The sequence below is a fragment of the Acomys russatus genome, chromosome 8 (assembly GCF_903995435.1).
Source record: "Acomys russatus chromosome 8, mAcoRus1.1, whole genome shotgun sequence".
Classification (NCBI taxonomy): domain Eukaryota; kingdom Metazoa; phylum Chordata; class Mammalia; order Rodentia; family Muridae; genus Acomys; species Acomys russatus.
The window spans coordinates 70272145-70292309 of NC_067144.1; the positions used below are offsets into that span (position 1 = coordinate 70272145).

Sequence of the window (20165 nt, forward strand, 5' to 3'; positions counted from 1 at the left end):
AATTGACACAAAATCAAATTACATTTTCACGGTATAGCAAAAGCTTGTGACAGATGTATTGATAGAATAGTGTGGCTTTTGCTGAAAGCAGTTTTCTTAATGGAAAGAATTTTATATCAGAGGCAAAGTGTATAGATACAATAACAAAAAGGTTTTGGAATATCCTCGTCAGATGTTTAAAAAGTTATCGGGATTGTTTGCACGTTAGTTTTGCAAATATTTTTCAAATATGTCAAAAAATCAAACATCTTATGGCAGGAATACAGGCTTAAAGATAGAAAAACTTGTTTTATCTTCCTTGATTTTTCTCAACAATTTCCAAAGAAAACTGGCTTCATATACTGGTATGGGTGCATCCGACTGAGGTCTGGGGAGGAGAATTAAAATTGAACAACTTGCTTTTTTCTTTCTTGCTTTTTCTGAACAACTTCCATGGAAACTTTTGCCTCATACAGTGGAATGGGTTCATCAAGTAGAGGCCTGAGGAGGAAAAGTGATCAGAAATGTCAGGCACAGATGAGTAGAGCACACAGGATGCAGCAGACTGTGCATTTGGTTGTAGGCCTTTAAATAATCCAAACAGCTTGGTGGTAGTGCACACTGTTAATCCCAGCACTGGAGAGGCTGAGGCAGGTGGATCTCTGTGAGTTCCAGATTAGCCTGAGCTATTCAGCAATCAAAAAAAATTTTACCCATTAATATTTTTATGGTTTACTCTTCTTTCCTTTTAAAGACAGGCTTGTCTTGTTAGATAGCCCAGTACAGTATGGCCTAGAACTCATGATCCCTGCCTTAGCCTTCCAAGTGCTGTGAATACAGGTGTGTGCCCCAATATTGGGCTAAAAGTGCTTAAGTTTTGAGAGAAAAATATGCTACTTTATCCCTTTATGTAACTTTTACTTTATAAGTGATATAAAAACCCAATTTAAACAAACATGGTACTTTTTTCATCTTGTCAAATTATGCAAGAGTTCTGAAGACAATTGAAAGGTGAGACAGATGCAGAACAGAAGTGAGGGAGAAGCGCACCAGAGACTTTCTCTGTGAGAACACTTGACGCTACAACCAGATGCATTCTGAGAAATAGAAAAGAAGAGCTGTTTATCTAAAGTGGATAGAAAATAGAAATACTAGATATACCAGAAAGCTGGAATAAAAACAAATGCCCACTTTGTTTCCTTGAGAATAAAAATATAGCAGTGATTTAGGTGTTTTGTTTATTTGGTTTTTAGCATACCTGAAAACACCAGCGGACAACTTCTCCATCACATCTTTTAAAATACGTAAATGGAAGGACTGTTAAGGCGGCAACTTAACTGACAGGGGATTAAATAAACCAAGACGCTGGACACAGGTCTCCCGCATTTTCTTCTTAAAAAAGCTTTGTGCTTTCAAAGTCAGGTGGTATTACAGCAACTAGAAACTGTCAGTCACTTTGTTTATTTTTCAAGACAGGATTTCTTTGTAGCCTTGGCTGTCCTGGGCTTGCTTTGTAGACCAGGCTGGCCTTGAACTCACAGAGATCCACCTGCCTCTGCCTCCCTGAGTGCTGAGATTACAGGCGTGCGCCACCACACACTTCTAAAGCAAAGGGATAATTTGAGAGAACTGAGGGAACATACACTTCTAAATACAAGGGGTGAAGGGAGCAAGCTGGCCCTCGAGAGCGACTACGGTCATCCCAGTGGGGCGGCTGGTGGAGTGACACATGGTCCCCACCTACGCGTTAATGCACAGGACTCAGCACTTACCTGTCTTACATGAAGTAAACATAGATCAAGTAATTTGGTTGATAACAGGTTCAATTTGTTGCCATAAATTCTTTCATTTATTTGAAAAGCTAATTAATATGCACCTATTTGTGGTAGTTTTAATGAAAAATGTCCCCTAGTGGTTCATATATTTGAACACTTGGTCCACTCTTGGTGTTGGTATGGAAGTTATAGGAAGGCACAGCTTTCTTGGAAGAAGCCGTTCACCAGGGGCAGGCTTTGATGGCTTATGGCCTGGCCGAGTCCCTGCTTCCTCATCTCTCTGTTTCCAGTTGTGGATAGAGGTGTTTTGTAAAGCTAGGTCCCACTCCGATGACAAGCTCTGCCTTCCAGGCCCTAGTGGAACTGGACGCCAAAGTAAACCCATCCTTCTATAAGCTGCCTTTGGTCGTGGTGTTTATTCATAACAACAAAAAATAACTAATTTGCTATTTTACTAGCAATCAAAATTATATCTATATTAAGACAAAAAAAAAAAAATAAAGTCTGGAAAATGGCTCATTGGTAAGATCATCTGCTGTCTTTGGGGAGAAGCCAGGTTTGGTTCCCAGCACTCATGTGGCAGCTCACAAGCGTCTGTTACTCTAGTTTCAGGGAATCTGACACCCTCTTTCGGTCTCCTTGGATACACAAAGACATAGACACATCAGGCAAAAATAAAAACAAACAAACAAACAAACAACAAAACCCCCAGAAAAAAACAAAAAAACACTTCCAGTACCAATACTTGTAAAATCCCACTGTAAACATTTTGGACTATCTTGTGCAATGGCGCCATCATAGTAGTTAAGTACACGACCTTGTAATGCCAGGTTAAAAACTACAAAAAAATATTCCACCTGCCTCATCCTTTACCAGCCGTCAGAAGGGGTCAGACCTGGGCGTGTCTATGATTCTGCCTCTGACTCCCTGTACCCTCGGGCACCCTGGAGCAGCCTGGCAAACACCAGCCTTTTCACCTGTGAAATGGAGCTCCATTATTCATACCTCATAGATTTACTGTTCAAATATGTAAAGATACCTGTCACTCTGTCACACATACTCAAGCAAAGTTTACAGCTGATTATAATTTCTATGGTTACATTGAAAGAATTAATGAGTAGAGTACACGGCAATTTGAAGCTAGCAATTCAAACCAGTAGAAAAAAAGGATATAAAGATATTTTCCCTGTTGTGCACTTGACAAATTCCAAACTTCATCATTAAGGAAAGCCACCGTTGCTCCCTTGAGGAAAAGGCAATGGCTATCTGGAGGATCCAACTTTGATAGAAGAAACAAAGACAAAACAACCACTATTAAGTTGAATAGCACAACAGTGCTTAAACTAGAACACCTTTAATACAAATTGAACATTGTAGAAACCACAAAAATTCAGCTACAAACTTCAACAGACATTTGTTAACTCTTATGTTTTCCTCCCTAGCTTACAATAGCTAGGATAGGGCAGATGCAAGGCCAGTTTAGAATCTGTTGTTGGAAAGTCTAGACTGGCAGATTAGATTATAGTATTTGTAGATTAGCGACGATAAAAATCTCAATTAGAATTGTATTGAAAAATATAAGTTTGGGGGGCTGGAGAGATGGCTCAGAGGTTAAGAGCACTGGCTGTTCTTCCAAAGGTCCTGAGTTCAATTCCCAGCAACCACATGGTGGCTCACAACCATCTATAATGAGATCTGGTGCCATCTTCTGCCATGAAGGCACACACCCTGGGAAGAATAATGTATCCATAATAAATAAATTCATTTAAAAAAGAAAAACATAAGTTTGGGAAGTAATTAACCTATACACATATATCGTAATGTCACGCTGGGTTGTTAAATTATGATAATATTATTTATGAATATTTCATTACAGTTCCGAAGTTACTGGAAAGAAAACTTTTAGGGTCTGGGAGATGGCTCAAGTACGTTTGTCCCACAAACACAAGGACCCAAGGCTCCTATCTTGAAAAACAAAAACAAAAACAAAACAAAAAAAGTCCAGAGGGCACTTGCACAATGAACTAAAACTGTAACTCTTGGTAACGGAATGGGCTTCCCTGCGGGATAGTTTGGCCAGTATGCACCCAACACAGAAAAGAAGCTAAAAGAAGCTACTGCTTTTAAACGCAGGGCGTGATTAGAACTTATACTGATCTTCACTAATAACACTCCCTTGGTGCAATAGCAAGGCTTTATTACTTCTGATAATACCTGAAGGTTTTCTTCTGTTGTTACCCAATGGCCTCCAACACCAAGAAGTGTGATGATGTCATGCTTATGTGGTAGTTGTGATTTTACAGCTGGTTCATCATCTTTACTATATAATCTCACTTATAAGTGGATAGTTAAAAAAGAGAGAAAAGGTACATTTTATAAAAATATGACAATTTATTTTGCACATTAGTCTTTTTATAGTAAAAGACATTTTTCTTAGTAAAAGGCAAACTTAGTTAACTTTAAGCTATATCAAAATGTAATGTATACTTAATTAAAATTAAATGCAAACAAAATAAATTTTGATTTGGAAGCAAGCAAGGTATGTCTCATGCTAATTCTAGCAACCATAGCTTAAAACAATGGGATGAAACACTGTCTCATTAAAATACCAAGTTCCACGCACTGAAACATATATTTGAAAAGTGACCACATTGAAGTACACTGTTCACTTCCACTGACTGACTGTTCATATATGTCAGTTTCAAATACTGGAAAACAAAGATTAGAAAGGAACACACAAGATGACTATACTATTCACAATGAAATGCAAATAGAATTGTTGTGCAGGCTCCTAACACTAATACTTCAGGAGCAATGGGGCCACCTAGTTGTGTATAGACTAGATGTGAAACAGATCCAAGTTAATGTAAAAAGTTCAAGGAACTGGGTGGGAGAAATGTGCTTCTCCCACTAGGTGGCAGAGAGGTCACCTACCCACTAGAGGGCAGCAGCCACACAGCACAAGTGGCTGTGAAGTGCTGGCAGGTGAGTAATGCTGGGGTGGACTCATGGTGACAGTTTCTTAGATCCTCTGTCACTCTTTAGGCCTGGGGCTTAAAAGGTATTCTCCCTCTTCAGAGGAGCGGGGTTGATGATGGGATCAAGTGAAGAAGTTACACTTTAAATAGATGAGTTTTAATTAAAACCTAACCATCCAATTTTATGAATGCAGTAATAATTAGTTCCTAGTTCTATCCATGTTCCAATTTATTTTACTAAAATCATTGCACAGGTTGCTCAGTTCTCAGGTACCCACCTCCGGCATCTATGACAACGTCTACTCCCAGGCCACCTGTCTCCTCCAAACAGCTCTCAGCAACATGGACTTTCCCATTAGACACGTCAATCACTCGGGCTGTAAAGGACAGGGGATCAGGCAATTGTACTGTTCTCTATGTGGTCAGCACAAACAAATCAGGAGAAAGGGGGAAAAAAAAAAAGGCCAGTAAATGTCTATTTTCTGAAATAGTTTCAACAATTATTAGATTTAAAGGGAAAAGTCAGGTCTGTTTAAACATTTTTTTCAAGCAATGGTGAAAATGTGTCTATTTTGAGCCAAGGATGGTCTGTTGACAGAGGTCAGCTCTGTGAACGCAGGGTACACTGCCAGCCCTGGAACCTGAGAACACACAAGGCAGGCGTATCAGGACACCAGCGAAGAGTAGACCCGTCTTGAGTTTCTTGAGATTGGATAGTACCAGAGCTGCACCATGTACTTGCACACTATGGCACTCATCTTCCAGGAGCCATTTCAGTCCTTCTTAGTCATGGGGACCAGCCCTCCCCTTCCTCCTCTTGCTCCCTAGGATGGAGAACGGTCCTAAGGCAAAGACAAGGAATACAACTGGTTCTGGCAGTCAGGGAAAATGAAGCTAATTTTCACTGGCTGCATTAACTGCATGTGTGTGGGAGGGGAGGTTAGGTGAGGTGTGTGGGTAAAGCCTGAACTTTATGAATGACAAGCAGTCTCATGCTGAGCTATGCCCTTAGCTCTGAAGATAATTATAGTAATAGAAGAAGGAATTATGTTAACAGTACAACAGAACTCCACTGAGAACGGAAAGAATACTCAGAGCTGGGCAGTGGTGGCACACGCCTTTAATCCCAGCACTCGGGAGGCAGAAGCAGGTGGATTGCTGTGAGTTCAAGGCCAGCCTGGTCTACAAAGTGAGTCCAGGACAGCCAAGACTACACAGAAAAACCCTGTTTCAAAAAAACAAAAACAAAAACAAATCTCAAAATTTGAACCAATGAGGATCTATTGTGGGGGTGGCATCTTTTAGAGCCGCTCTGACTGGAGGCGCAGTCCAACGGCAGTAAGTGGCTCTTGCTGGTGAGCTGGCACAAGGACGGGGCCCAGGGGGAGAGTACGGAAGCAGGGGCTGCAGAGACGATGCGGACTTAAGAGCACACACTTCTTTTCCAGAGTGTTCATATCAATAAGTCACAACTGCCTGAAAGTCCAGCTCTAGGGGACCTGGTGCCCTGCTGTGGGCTCTGCCAGCACCTGCACATATGACACACACATGTAAAAATAAAACTTTTTTTTTTTTTACTTTTTGAGATGAGATTTCGCTGTGTAGCTTTGGCTGTCCTGGACTTGCTTTGTAGACCAGGCTGGCCTCAAACTCAAGAGATCCACCTGCTTCTGACTCCTAAGTGCTGGGATTACAGGCATGTGCCACCATGCCTGACTAAAAAGAAATCTTAAGACAAACAAACCCTTTAAAAAAGGGTGCTGTAGTGATCCCAGAAGTTCATAATTAGCCAACAGGAAAACAGTTTCAAAAATATCATTTTAGCTATCTTCCTCTGCTCTAGTTTGTCTCCCCATCTTCCTATGCTAGAATTAAACACAGGGCCTCATGCATGACAGGCAGGACTCTGTTACTGATCTACAATTGAGACCTCCATCCATAACTTTTCTTTTGCAAATGTTTTTGGTGTACATGCACATCTATGCACTTGAGTGTGGAGGCCAGAGGTCCAAACAGAAAATGCTCCTCAACTGTTTGGCACAAAACAAAACAAAAAACCCCACCTAATTGTGTGCATGTGTGTGAGTTCGCAAGTGTGTACCATAGCACATGTGGAGCTCAGAGGCAACTTGTGGGAATCATTTTTCTCTTTTCACCATGCGGGTCCCCGGGAAGGTACTTGGTGGCAAGTGTGTCTATCACTGGCCTGTCTACTTCTGTATTTACTGAGGTAGGGTGGCTTGTGATTCGGACTAGCTTCACTAGCCAGCTTCCCAGGGTCCCATGCGGTCCCTACCTCCTGAGTACAGCACATGGGTTCGGGGCTGGGCGCTGTGTTTGTGTGTGAGCGACCCTGCTGTAACTGCTGTGCCGTCTCCCACCCCAGCTCTATGTCTAAAGCCGTCATCTCCATCTTCTCCTTGAGCTCCTGTGTTACCTTCCTTCTACTTCCGGGTATGTTTGTCAGATGCAAAATGCAACAACAGAAATAATTTGGGCTTTAATGTTACATGGGGCTGGATTAAAGTCTTATTCCAGTCTTATTTGTCTTGATTACATGTTTCTTGTTGTTGTTGTTGTTGTTTTGTTTGTTCTTTTCAAGACAAGGTTTCTCTGTGTAATAGTCTTTGCTGTCCTGGAACTCACTCTGTAGACCAGGCTAGCCTTGAACTCACTTTGTAGACCAGGCTAGCCTGGAACTCATGATCCTTCTGCCTCTCTCTGTTGAGTGTTGGGATCACAGGCAGGAGACATACATCATGCCTGGCTACAGTGCAGGTTTTGATTTTCTTGTATGATTTCATGTTTTAAATGGTCTGTACTGAGTAATGTAACCTGTAACGCACCTATAGAAGGTTTAAGCTTTTCAAGGTGTTGCTTGTCCTCCAGGCTGTGTGCTGTTGACATCACCTTGGCTCCTCTGTGATGTGCTAACCGAATGGCTATTGTGCCAAACGCCTGTGTGGAAATACATACACGTGAGAGGAAATGCCTAATCTCCTTCACAGACGCAGTTCTTTAACAGGACTTAAATATATTCTAATCGTTACATAACAGAAAAAAGAAACAATATGCTCAAGTTTAGCAGGGCAAGCTTCTGGAAGGTTAGACTAAGCACATGCACACAGGTCCAAGGATGGAGGCTGCACAGAGAACAACAGTGGCCCATAAAGGCATCACTAGTCAGAGCTGGCTGTGCAGCATAGGTGCACCACAGCCCCTCAAGACCAGTGTCTCGGGTCCACGGCAAGGACTAGGAAAACACTCATGTTGGACGTCACCTGCAGTCAGCGCTGGTGACATTTCTTCCCCCACCCCAGAAATGTAGGTTCTATCAAAAGCCTGTTAAAAAAGAAAACAATGCTTTTCCCCTAAGTTTTACACCATTTAAAAAAATGGATCATGCATGTAGCATCTTCAGGGCTTTTTGGTGACACATGTAATACCCTTAACATAAGCCCAGCTTAAGCTTGTATATGATCCATTTAATATATGCCAGCACCCTTACTAGCCTAAGTATAAGCATTGGGGTTATAATTTAAAACTGGTTGAGACTTCCAGAGTGACTATGGACTCAGGAGCTATTTCACTCTGTAATAGTAATGAAAAAAAGACTTGGCTGGAGCTGGGTGTGGTGGTGTATTCCTTTAACCCCAAAGTCAGGAGGATCTCTGTGAGTTCGAGGCCAGCTTGGTCTACAAAGAGTTTCAGGACAGTCAGGGCTACACAGAGAAACCCTGTCTGGGGTGGGGTAGGAGCCTTGGCTGGGGACACAGCACTTGAGTAGCCTGCACCAAGCCTTGGGTTGATCACTACTGTTGAAAAAAAGGAGAAACAAAAGTCTTGCCTTGCTTTTTAACTTACTGGTGGATTCAAAGTAGTTAGAAGCTAGCCATACTAAATCTAACTTCTATATGCTATTGAGAAAAACTGTCCATAAGGATAAAATGGAAGGTCAGAACAGAAATCGAATAACTTAAGGTCAAAGAAGGCTATCTGCAGACACAGCCTGTTTACAGTCTCCGTGTAGATGGTAGGTCACCCAGGACTCACACTTGCCCCATCCATGACCAGCACAGACTTTCCAGGAGAGAGATGAGAAAGACAGTACAGAGCTGTGTAGGCTCGGACTCCATCCCGAATTGCTCCAGCAGCTTCTGCCCATGGAACCTTTTCCGGTTTATGAACTACCAGAAAGAGCAAGAAGGAACAATTCATTAGTAAGCGCTGTCAGTCCTCATCTCTCCCACCAGGGACCACTGACCCTGCTCTAAACCCTGCCCTTATCACTGACATCAGTCTCCCTGTTTTTATTCCTATGCACAAAAATCTATTCTCAAGATAGGACTGTTCTGAGCTAAAACACATGCAGAAAGCACACAGAACATAAAGCACAGCTGCAGAACTGACTACAAAACGCGGTGCGCAGCGGCCTTCCTGGCCAATGTCCCCACTCTACAGCCCCTCATCTACCTTCAGTTCACCACGTGTGCATCCCTCAACAGTTACTAGTTCTGCCTGATTTTGACCTTGGACTGTACAGAACCACGAGTTCTTTTCTACCTTGCTTTTGTACGTTTCACATCATTTTTAATTGAAATTATTTTTTTACATTGTGTGAATGTGTGTATATGATGCAGTGCGTGTATAGATGGCAGGGGACAACTCTCCAAGCCCCAGCTTAGACTCTAAGCAGATCTTGTTCTTATCAGAGGGGCCATGGTGGGGCTTTTTCATTTTTGTTATTTTATGGCATGGGCTATGTGGATATGTCTTTGCTTGTCTATCCATTTCTTAGCTGATGAACCATTTGTTTCAGTCTCAGGTAGTTAAAGTGGCACCACTAAGGATGTCAGGGCGTTGACTCTGGGGAGGATGTCTGTCCTCAATAGCTGCCTTCACACGGCTCTCCTCAGCACCTGCTGCTGCTAGAAAAGTCTCTGGCCATCGCTGGTGTTGCCAGAATCACACAGACCATCACTCAGGTATGTGACACTACTTATTGTGACTGTCATTTGCTTTTCCTTGCAGAAGAGGGGCCTCTCCTCTCATGTTTGCTGGCCTTTGGTGTCCTTTTATGAAGTGACTGCTGAAGACTTGGTCAAATTTTCTACGGGTTTGGCAATTCTTGTTTTATGGAAATTTTTATGTATTTCAGATGAGTTATCTGTTTATATGCTACAAATATTACAAGCTGAGCATCCTACAAAATGCTTGAGACGAGGAGTGTATTGGATTTCAGAATATCTACCAATACATAGTGATCTATCTTGCAGATAGGGCCCAATTCCAAATATAAAATTCATTTGTTTCACAATGAATATATAGCTTAAGAGTATATAGCTTAAGAATAATTTTATTTATATTATTCTTTGTTTTGTTTTGTTTTTCAAGGCAGGGTCTCTCCGTGTTAGCCTTGGCTGTCCTAGACTCGCTTTGTAGACCAGGCTGGCCTTGAACTCAGAGCAATCCACCTGCCTCTGCCTCCCGAGTGCTGGGATTAAAGGCATGTGCCACCACACCTGGCTATATTATTCTTAAAGATTAATTTATTTCACTTTCGTGTGTATGGGTATGCTGCCTTCATGTATGTCTGTATAACACTTGTGAGTAGTGTCCACAGAGGCCAGAAGAGGATGTGGGGACATATGAGACTAGAGTTACAAGCAGTTCTGAGTCCCCACATGGGTGTTGTAGCTAAACCCAGGTCCTCCAGAACGGCAGCCAGAGCTGGTAACTGCAGGGCCATGTCTTTGAAAGTACTTTTATACCGTGTTTTAACATGCCTTCATTTTGGCTGCAGCCTGTCATATGAAGCCAGATGTAGAACTTTTGACTCGTGACATCGTGCTGGTACCCCCTTTTATGCCTTGGAATAATTGTGGGTTTCGGATTACAGTTGTTCAATAGATTCATCTTGATAGCTCTCCATTTTCATCACTGTAATGACGTGTGTGAGAAGAGAAGTGCTGGAGGCCATCCCTAACGCAGCGGTGCGCATGGCAGTGCAGCCCTGGGCCCACAGTGCTGGGGAAGCTGGAGCCAGGGGACGGCAAGTTGAGGACCCCATCTAAAGAACAGAACAGGGACTGGCAAGCTGGCTCGGCAAGTAAAGGTACTTGCTTCCAAGCCTGAGGACCTGAGTTCAATCCCCCAGAACCCACGGGGTGGAAGGAAAGAACTGAATCCTGCAAGTCGTCTTCTGGTCTCCACACATGGGCATGGCTTGCATGCACATACCACACAGCACATGTAAAACAAAACCAAATAACATAATATACATCCTCACACTTCTTAAAATCCTACCAATGCCTTTCCACTGCACTTGGATAAAAGTGCAAACTCCTAATATAGTTTTAAAAGCCCAAAATAGGAGGCTGGAGAGATGGTCCAGAGGTTAAGAGCACTGGTTGCTCTTTTAGAGGTCCTGAGTTCAATTCCCAGCAACCACATGGTGGCTCACAACCATCTATAGTAAGATCTGGTACCATCTTCTGGTGTAGTCAGAACACTGTTTACATAGTAAATAAACAAATCTTAGAAAGAAAGAAAGAAAGAAAGAAAGAAAGAAAGAAAGAAAGAAAGAGCGAGCAAGCTCAGAATAGCTAGGTATCATGATGTACACACTTAATCCCAGAACTTGGAGGTGGTGGGATGGCAGCAGCACAGGCAGGCATATCTCTGTGAGTTTGAGGCCAACCTGGTCTACACAGTTCCAGGCAATCCAGAACTACAGAGTGCGACCCTGTTTCAAAATTAAACAAATAGCATCCCCACCTCCCAAAATGGGATGATAGACTAAAAAAATAAAAGTGCTGCATGATCTGCCCATTAAGCCCTTTCTTTACATTTCAACTTTGTCTTGGATTCAAATAAATTGTGGTGCTATCCCCACTAAAATCAACCCTTTCTGACTTTGTCTGCAGTGATCACACTTGTCCTATGATCACAGGCAGACAGCAGTGCAGCACAACAGCCTAAAGCCACCTAGTGGAAGGTGGGGTCTCCACACAGTCTTGCTGAAAATTTCCAAATAAATGAGATGGGAATGAAACAGAAAGAACACATTAAGTACTATGTAGAGTATTTCCTTATGAAACTCTTTCAGGCAAGCATGACTATTATGCTATCATCCTTGGTTCCTGGTCAACCCCCACTGCCTGTCTTATTTTCTAAAGGACTATGAATGTATCTTTCATGAACGTATTTGGACCTTTTGTCCTTGGTTGTCTGATCTAGGAAGGTAAAAGATGGTCTTTTATATTGCTGAGTGTCAGTTCAGGAGCAAGCTTCAGGGAACAGCAGCCCCCCAACTCTGTGTGCTCTACTATTGCTTTTTCAGTTTTGGAGCTATAAAACTTGGCTATGTCCTGCCTACCTGCTAGTAGATACGAAAAGCTCCATTAAAATTTTGTCTATTTATTTATTTATTTATTTATTTGAGACAGGGTTTCTCGGTGTACCTCTGGCTGTCAGTCTGGAACTCACTCTCTAGACCAGGCATCCACTTGCCTCTGCCTCCCAAGTGCTGGGATTAAAGGTGTGTGCCACCACTGAAGACCTCCATTTTAGTGGGGGTCCTTCTCACATCCAAGAGGAGGTAATGAGAGAGAGAGAGAGAGAGAGAGAGAGAGAGAGAGAGAGAGAGAGAGAGAGATGAGAGGAGAGAGAGAGAGAGAGAGAGAGAGAGAGAGAGAGAGAGAGAGACACACACACACACACACACACACACACACACACACACACACACACACACACCCCTTGTCCTGGGTACATCTTAATTTGTATTTATTTGCATCCTTTAATCTCCTTTACAGTGAACCAGTAAATATGTTATCCTCAGTTCTTCAAAAAACTATAAAATTATATTAATAATTTTTATTTTATGTAGCAGGGTGTTGTGTGCGTGTGTGCTCTTGGAGGTCAGAAGAGGGTACAACATCCCCTGGAGCTATAGTGAGAGATGGTTGCGCACCACATGTGGGTGCTGGCGATCAGCCCTAGGTTTCTGCAAGAGCACACGTGCTGCTAGCCACTGGGCATCTAGCGCTGCAGCCCAGCCTCAGTTCTCTTAGCCATTCTTAAGAATTAAACAGGACAAAATGGAGATGCTGACTCTGTCCGAAACCCTGACCATGTCACGGATGCAGCCAGTCTGTGGGTGGCCCTCACCTGTGGCACCTACGATCTCTCCAGGTAGACAGCAGCACAGCTAAAGAGAGCTAAATGGGAAGAGAGAATGCCTCCTGTGTCTGGTGTAGAGCCGAGCTGTGGGGAAGGCTCGCTGCCCGTTCTGTGTTCACCTGAGGAATGAGCCATGCTGAGTACAGAGACAAGAAACAGACTTCGTACTTGTCTCTCCTTCCTTTCGTTTTTATCTACCCAAACTATTCCTCTAATTTTGCTGGCTATGAAACTAGGTACAGACTAATACTTGAATTGCCTCAAGCCTCACAGGTGACAAGGCAAACATGTGGCCTAAACATGCCTAGGCCTTCACATGCTCATGTACACATGTTTCACCTGTGTGGCCTTTGGGGAGGCACCATATCCCACTACAAGATTTCAATTTACCACGTCTCATCTAATTCCATTCATAGGGCATGATACCAATACTTGTAAGAGAATTACAAGTCTGAGACCTCGTCTTAAAAGAAGGAAAGAAAAATTAAAAAGTGCACATATATAATTATAATCACACATGTATGCGCATAACATGTACATGTGCACACCATTCATGCAGTCCTTCAAAAAACATTAAGGACATCTAAGATTCTAAAAGGTTTTTTTTTTTTTAAAAAAAGTCTGTGTCTGTGTATCTGTGTGCATGCATGTGCCACAGGAGACCAGAAGAGGGCATGATGCTCTTTGTTGCTAGAGTGACAGGAGTCTACAGTCGGCTGGGAGTGGGGATGGGGCCTGCACTCCTGTTCTCATGAGGGAACACCAGCTGCTCTCAGCTTCTGAACCATCGTCTTTCTAGAGGTTCAGAGGTTCTAAGGAGCTGGTTCAGATTCTTCGTTTGCATTAGATGGTCAATGCTATTATGTTATGAAGACTAAACAAAGAAATAAAATATGGATCAATGATAACTACTTGAGCACTTAAGAATGAACAATTACAATCGTTGTTAGTTTACTTAAGAATGAGCAATTACAATTGTTTTTAGTTTTGGCCAAATAAAAAAGACAGTTGAAAATGTATGCCTAATTTTGAATGAATAAAAATTTTATTATTGTTGTTGTTGTTATTATCATTGTTGTTATTTTTATTATTATTTTGGTTTTCGAGACAGGGTTTTTCTGTGTAGCCTTGGTTGTCCTGAACTCACTTGATAGATCAGGCTGGACTCAAAGTTACAGAGATCCGCCTGCCTCCTAAGTGCTAGGATTACAGGCATGTGCCACCATGCCCGGCTAATCAAATACAATTATTTTTAAAGCAGAATGCCTTAAGAACTGAAAGCAGGGGGCTGGAGAGATGGCTCAGTGGCTAAGAGCACTGTCTGCTCTTTCAAAGGATCCAGGTTCAGTTCCCAGCACCCACATGGCAGCTCACACCTGTCTGTAATTCCAGTTCCAAAGGATCTGATACCTTAACACTAATGCACATAAAATAAAAGTAAATAAATTAATTTTTTAAAAATAAGAACTGAAAGCAATTGGGGCCTGGGGGAATGGCTCAGTGCTAAAATGCACTTGCCACCAAGTCTGATGGCCCGAGTTCCATTCCTGGAACCTGCATGGTGGAAGGAGAGAACTGACTTCTACACGTTGCCTTCTGACCTCCACACACGCATGCCCATCGTTCTTCTACACAACACATACATGCATACAACAGACAGACAAACAAACAAACAAACAAACAAGACTTTAACAAGGAGTCAGAAGCAGAAAACAGTTAAACTGGCCGGAAGGATTACACGGTTTTGAACTGTATTATTGATATTGTGAAGCAGTATTCACATCTGGGAGGTCATTTGGAACTAACTTCATTCTTGGGTTTAGTGAAAGAACAAAACTGAGTCGAATGAACGTGACTGAACGCCGAGTTCTCGTTAGATGGTCATCAGGCGTGAGCAGAAACTCCAGCTGAGCCTGGTATTTCCCAGTGCAAAGTTTCATGGACTGTGCTGAAGCTATCCTCTGCCCATGAAATGCTGGAGCTGCAAACAACACAGTGGTCTAGCTGAATACCCTCAGTTGTGCATAGTGGGTGTGGCCAGGATTCTCACACAGAGGTCACCTCTTGGCAGTTACTTGGTAGTTTTTTTAAAGATGTATTCATTTGTGTATATAAGCACTCTATTTACACGCATGACTGTATGACAGAAGATAACATCAAACGGAAGAAGGCACCAGATCCCATCACAGATGGTTGTGAGCCACCATGTGGTTGCTGGGAACTGACCTCAGGACCTCTGGAGGAGCAGCAAGTGTCCTTGGCCACCGAGCCATCTCCCCAGCCCCAGCGCTGGTCATTCTTACAGGACTTCTTAGGCCATCTTGAGAAAGGCTCTCACTTGGTAGCGCAGGCCGTGAGCTCTAGATCCTCTGTCTCTGGCCTAAGTGTTAGGAATACAGCCATCTTCTACCACACTTGGATTAAAAGACACCGAAGGCAACATCAAATCCCGGTTTCTTCCTTAAAGAATACCTGACCACTGCAGCTAGGCTCCAGACTTGAGTTTTCCCCTTGACTTCTCTCTGATCTGCATTCCTTCAGTGCTACACGGGGGATGTGGACGGTGGGGAGCACTTGCCTGGCTCCACAAGGCCTCTGGGTTCTATCTCCACACCTTACAACAGGCCAACAGAGCCCCTTCAAGGCCCACCCCTGCCCATCGAGGCTCTGCCTTGTCACTGCTTTTTTAAGCCATCTGGCTGCCTGTGTGTGTTCCTGAGGATATGGGCGTACATACCCATGCACATGCACACACGGAGGCCAGCAGTACATGTTGAGTGTCTTCTCCATTAGTCTCCATTGTACTTGAGATAAGATCTCTCACTGAACTTGGTGCCCTCTGATTGGTTAGGGTGGCTGGCCAGCAAGCCTTAGGGATCCTCGTCCCTGCCTCCCCAAGCACTGAGGTGACAGGTGTGCGCCACTGCGCCTGGATCCGCAGCACTGAGGTGACAGGTGTGCGCCACTGCGCCTGGATCTGCAGCACTGAGGTAACAGGTGTGCGCCACTGCGCCTGGATCCCCAGCACTGAGGTGACAGGTGTGCGCCACTGCGCCTGGATCCCCAGCACTGAGGTGACAGGTGTGCGCCACTGCGCCAGGATCCCCAGCACTGAGGTGACAGGTGTGTGCCACTGCGCCTGGATCCCCAGCACTGAGGTGACAGGTGTGCGCCACTGCGCCAGGATCCCCAGCACTGAGGTGACAGGTGTGCGCCACTGCGCCTGGATCCCCAGCACTGAGGTGACAGGTGTGCGCCACTGCGCCTGGATCCCCAGCACTGAGGTGACAGGTGTGCGCCACTGCGCCAGGATCCGCAGCACTGAGGTGACAGGTGTGTGCCACTGCGCCTGGATCCCCAGCACTGAGGTGACAGGTGTGCGCCACTGCGCCAGGATCCGCAGCACTGAGGTGACAGGTGTGCGCCACTGCGCCAGGATCCCCAGCACTGAGGTGACAGGTGTGCGCCACTGCGCCTGGATCCGCAGCACTGAGGTGACAGGTGTGCGCCACTGCGCCTGGATCCCCAGCACTGAGGTGACAGGTGTGTGTCTGGATTTTCTGGAGTTCCAAACGCAGGTTCTCAGGGTTGTGCATCAAGTTCCTCACTGACTGAGCTGCCTCCCCAGCCGCATCTGTCACTCCTCATTACTTAAGCTTCTTAACAAGTGGGTGTCACTTGTCAGCCCTGGTTCCTAAGCAGTCTTTATCTCTAATTGCTTAGGAGATGAAGTATCTTCTCATTATTTCCACAACGAATGTGTGTGTGTATTTAGGAAATACTCAAAATGTAATTTCTCATGAAATATAAAACTGAATACTGATCAAAGCCTATTAGGAACAAAACCCAAATATATGCTTTCTTAATCCCTTCCTGCCTCAGCTTTACAAGTACTGTCTAAATTTTGTACATTGTTTTTTTTGTTTAAGTCAATAACAAAGAGTTCAATGGTATAGCCTTGCTTAGCAGGCTGGAGACCCTCAGCTCCATCTCTAGTGCAACACACAGACACAGAGACACACATTCACACACACACACACACACACACACACACACACACTCAGGTAAGCCAAGAGCAAGACATCTTCAAATTCTGATTATGAATATAATTTCACAGCCATGAACAATGCTAGTAAATCTCGCAGGTCTACACAGTACTTGGTATAAGCATTAATTCTGTAAGTCATGTAAGTCAGAAATACTCACATGGCCAGCCAACAATTATACTACAAACCTGTGGACTCAGACCGACTGAGTTCCATGGAACAACTGCCACATACCCAGATAATGCTCATGCACTCGGGTGACTTCACAGACTCCAGGATCCTCTGAATCCAAGGGTAAAATTCCTAAAAGTTGAAAGAGGAAGTTGAAGGGAGTAGTGTCCTGAATGAACTCATCCCTGCTGAGGTGTGTTCATGCAGATCTGTGCACTGGAATCAACGTATAGATGCCGCTGTCATACAGCCAACCTGAGTGCTGGGGCCCCATACCCCATCTATAGTTTTGTGTCACAGGGTGTGACCTGAGCAGAAGCCCACTTTCCTGGAGGTTAGTCAGGCTCTAACTCTGCTCTTATTATTACTCTTTTTGTTTGTTTTTTGTTTTTTGAGAGAGGTTTTTCTCTGTGTAGTGCTGGCTGTCTTTCAGTTTGCTCTGTAGATCATGCTGGCCTCAAACTCACAGAGATCTACCTGTTTCTGCCTCCTAAGTGCTGGGATTAAAGGCATGTGCTTAACTCCGTTCTCTTACAAAAAGAAAGTTAGGCAGTAAACAGTGTTATTGATTTCATGGGTAGAAAAAAAATAAAAGAGTCAAATCAGCAGTTCTTCATGAAAATGCAAGTCAGAGACCCCATAAAGGCTGGGGACACTGTCCCACAAATCTAATCTTTAGCAGTACTCCCGAGGACACCTTCCATGAAGATGAGGAATGCTTCTGAGACAATTACAAAAGTGCTGTTCTACATATTGTTTCCTGGCTGTCTGGGGGACACAAACATGAAGAGATGCTCACAACACTCTTGTAGTCACGATGGACTAAAGAATAACAGATTGCACCAGGCGGTGGTGGCGCAGCCTGTAATCCCAGCACTCGGGAGGCAGAGGCAGGTGGATCGCTGTGAGTTTGAGGCCAGCTTGGTCTACAGAGTGATCCCACGACAGCCAAGGCTAAACAGAGAAACCCTGTCTCAAAACAAAATAAAACAAAACAAAACCACCGGGTGGTGGTGGCACACACTTTTAATCCCAGCACTCGGGAGGCAGAGGCAGGTGGATCACTGTGAGTTCGAGGCCAGCTGGTCTACAAAGCAAGTTCAGGACAGCCAAGGCTACACAGAGAAACTCTGTCTAAAAATAAATAAATAAATAAATAAACAACAAACAAATAAACAAAAACAAAAGCAGAATAAAAAATTGCTGCGAGTTAATTCTTAGCTTTACAGGACCAGCAGTGAGCTCTATAGGATGGGAACCTAGAGGTTCCACACGGCCCACCCCACCCGCAGTGTTCCACACGGCCCACCCCACCCGCAGTGTTCCACACGGCCCACCCCACCAGCAGTCTTTCACACGGCCCACCCCACCAGCAGTGTTCTACACCACCCGCAATGTTCCACACGGCCCACCCCACCCTCAGTGTTCCACACGGCCCACCCCACTAGCAGTGTTCCATACGGCCCACCCCACTAGCAGTGTTCCACACGGCCCACCCCACCCGCAGTGTTCCACACGGCCCACCCCACCCTCAGTGTTCCACACGGCCCACCCCACTAGCAGTGTTCCACACGGCCCACCCCACTAGCAGTGTTCCACACGGCCCACCCCACCCGCAGTGTTCCACACGGCCCACCCCACCAGCAGTGTTTCACACGGCCCACCCCACTAGCGATGTTCAAGCACAGGCCGTGATGTTTCCTAGAAATTTCAGTCTGGCCAAACAGAAGGGACCACACACAGGAGCAGAGCATCAGGAAAAGATGAACCTGGCTGCTCTTCATCTGTGACTGTTCAACACCCAGACACCAGCAGGCTTGAGGTCTCTGCTAACTAAGGGCAAATGCTCAGTTTTCTTCAGTAATGGAAATCTGAGGGCAAATTTATTTTCTTTCTTTTCTTTTCTTTCCCCAAGACACGGTTTCTCTATGTAGCCTTGGCTGTTCTGGACTTGCTTTGTAGACCAGGCTGGCCTCAAAACTCACAGAGATCCGCCTGCCTCCACCTCCTGAGTGCTTGTATTAAAGGTGTGTGCCACCATGCCTGTTGAAGGCAAATTTCGAAAACCAGGAAAATATTTTTAGTTTTGGGATGCTAGGGTTGAACCTTAGGCCTTGTACAAGCCCCCTCCTCCCAGCCAAAGAAAGTGTTTTTATATGAAGAAAAGTCATAATGATCATTAATAATTATACAGAAAAATAATGAGCTGACAATAAAATACACAATTTCAACTAGGAGTTGGGACTATGACTTACCGACGACTTCATCGTCTGGCTGAAAGAACGATACCTTGCTGCCAACTGAAAAGCAGGAAAAGGTGAGCATTAACACTACAAAGTTATTAAACTCAAATGTTTTGTTTAACTCTCTTTATTTCATTGTGATGGATGTTTTGACCATCTGCGCACAATGTGTGTGCTTGGTGCCCATGGAAGCCAGGAGGGGCATTGAATTCCCTGGAGCAGGTGTTACAGATGGCTGTGAGCCACCATGTGGGTGCTGGGAATCAAACCTGGGTTCTCTGGAAAAGCAGCCAGTGTTCTCAACTTCTGAGCTACCTCTCTAGCTCCCTATATTTAATTTTTGACTTTTTTTTTTTTTTTTAATGTACACCAAAAGAGGGCACCAGATCTCATTACAGATGGTTGTGAGCCACCATGTGGTTGCTGGAATTTGAACTTGGGACCTTTGGAAGAGCAAGCAGTGCTCTTAACCTCTGAGCCATCTCTCCAGCCTGACTATTAAAACAATGAAAAAGCCAGACAGAGTGAGCAATACCTGTAACCCAGCACTTAGGAGGTGGAGTCAGGAAGCTCAAGAGTGCAGGGTCATTCTTGGCTACATATCAAACTAAAGGCCAGCCTGTGTTACATGAAACCTGTCCCCCAAACAAACAGCTAACTTAAAAAAAAAAAAAATTAAAGAAATGAAATAATTCAAAGGGTCGTAAAAATCCACTCCCTCAAAGAGCCAAGAACTCAGGGTGTTAGGATGGTCTATAAGTTGTATAGTGGAGAACAAGTTAAGTCTTG

At 44.2% G+C, this 20165-nt stretch overlaps 1 protein-coding gene across 3 annotated transcripts in view; it reads right to left on the reverse strand.

The window, feature by feature from the left end:
• Positions 1–176: 176 nt before the first annotated feature.
• Positions 177–20165, reverse strand: part of Cryzl1 (crystallin zeta like 1) — a 40915-nt gene continuing 20926 nt past the window's right edge. For all 3 annotated transcript variants that reach the window (XM_051150260.1, XM_051150258.1, XM_051150259.1), the window contains exons 5-13: positions 19389–19433; positions 17197–17265; positions 8786–8919; positions 7579–7690; positions 5011–5109; positions 3969–4087; positions 2928–3033; positions 1238–1283; positions 177–480 (exon numbers count right to left, since the gene is read on the reverse strand). In XM_051150260.1, coding sequence (XP_051006217.1) covers positions 381–480; positions 1238–1283; positions 2928–3033; positions 3969–4087; positions 5011–5109; positions 7579–7690; positions 8786–8919; positions 17197–17265; positions 19389–19433 — 830 coding nt within the window. In that variant the 3' untranslated portion in view covers positions 177–380. The remainder of the gene's footprint in view (positions 481–1237; positions 1284–2927; positions 3034–3968; positions 4088–5010; positions 5110–7578; positions 7691–8785; positions 8920–17196; positions 17266–19388; positions 19434–20165) is intronic.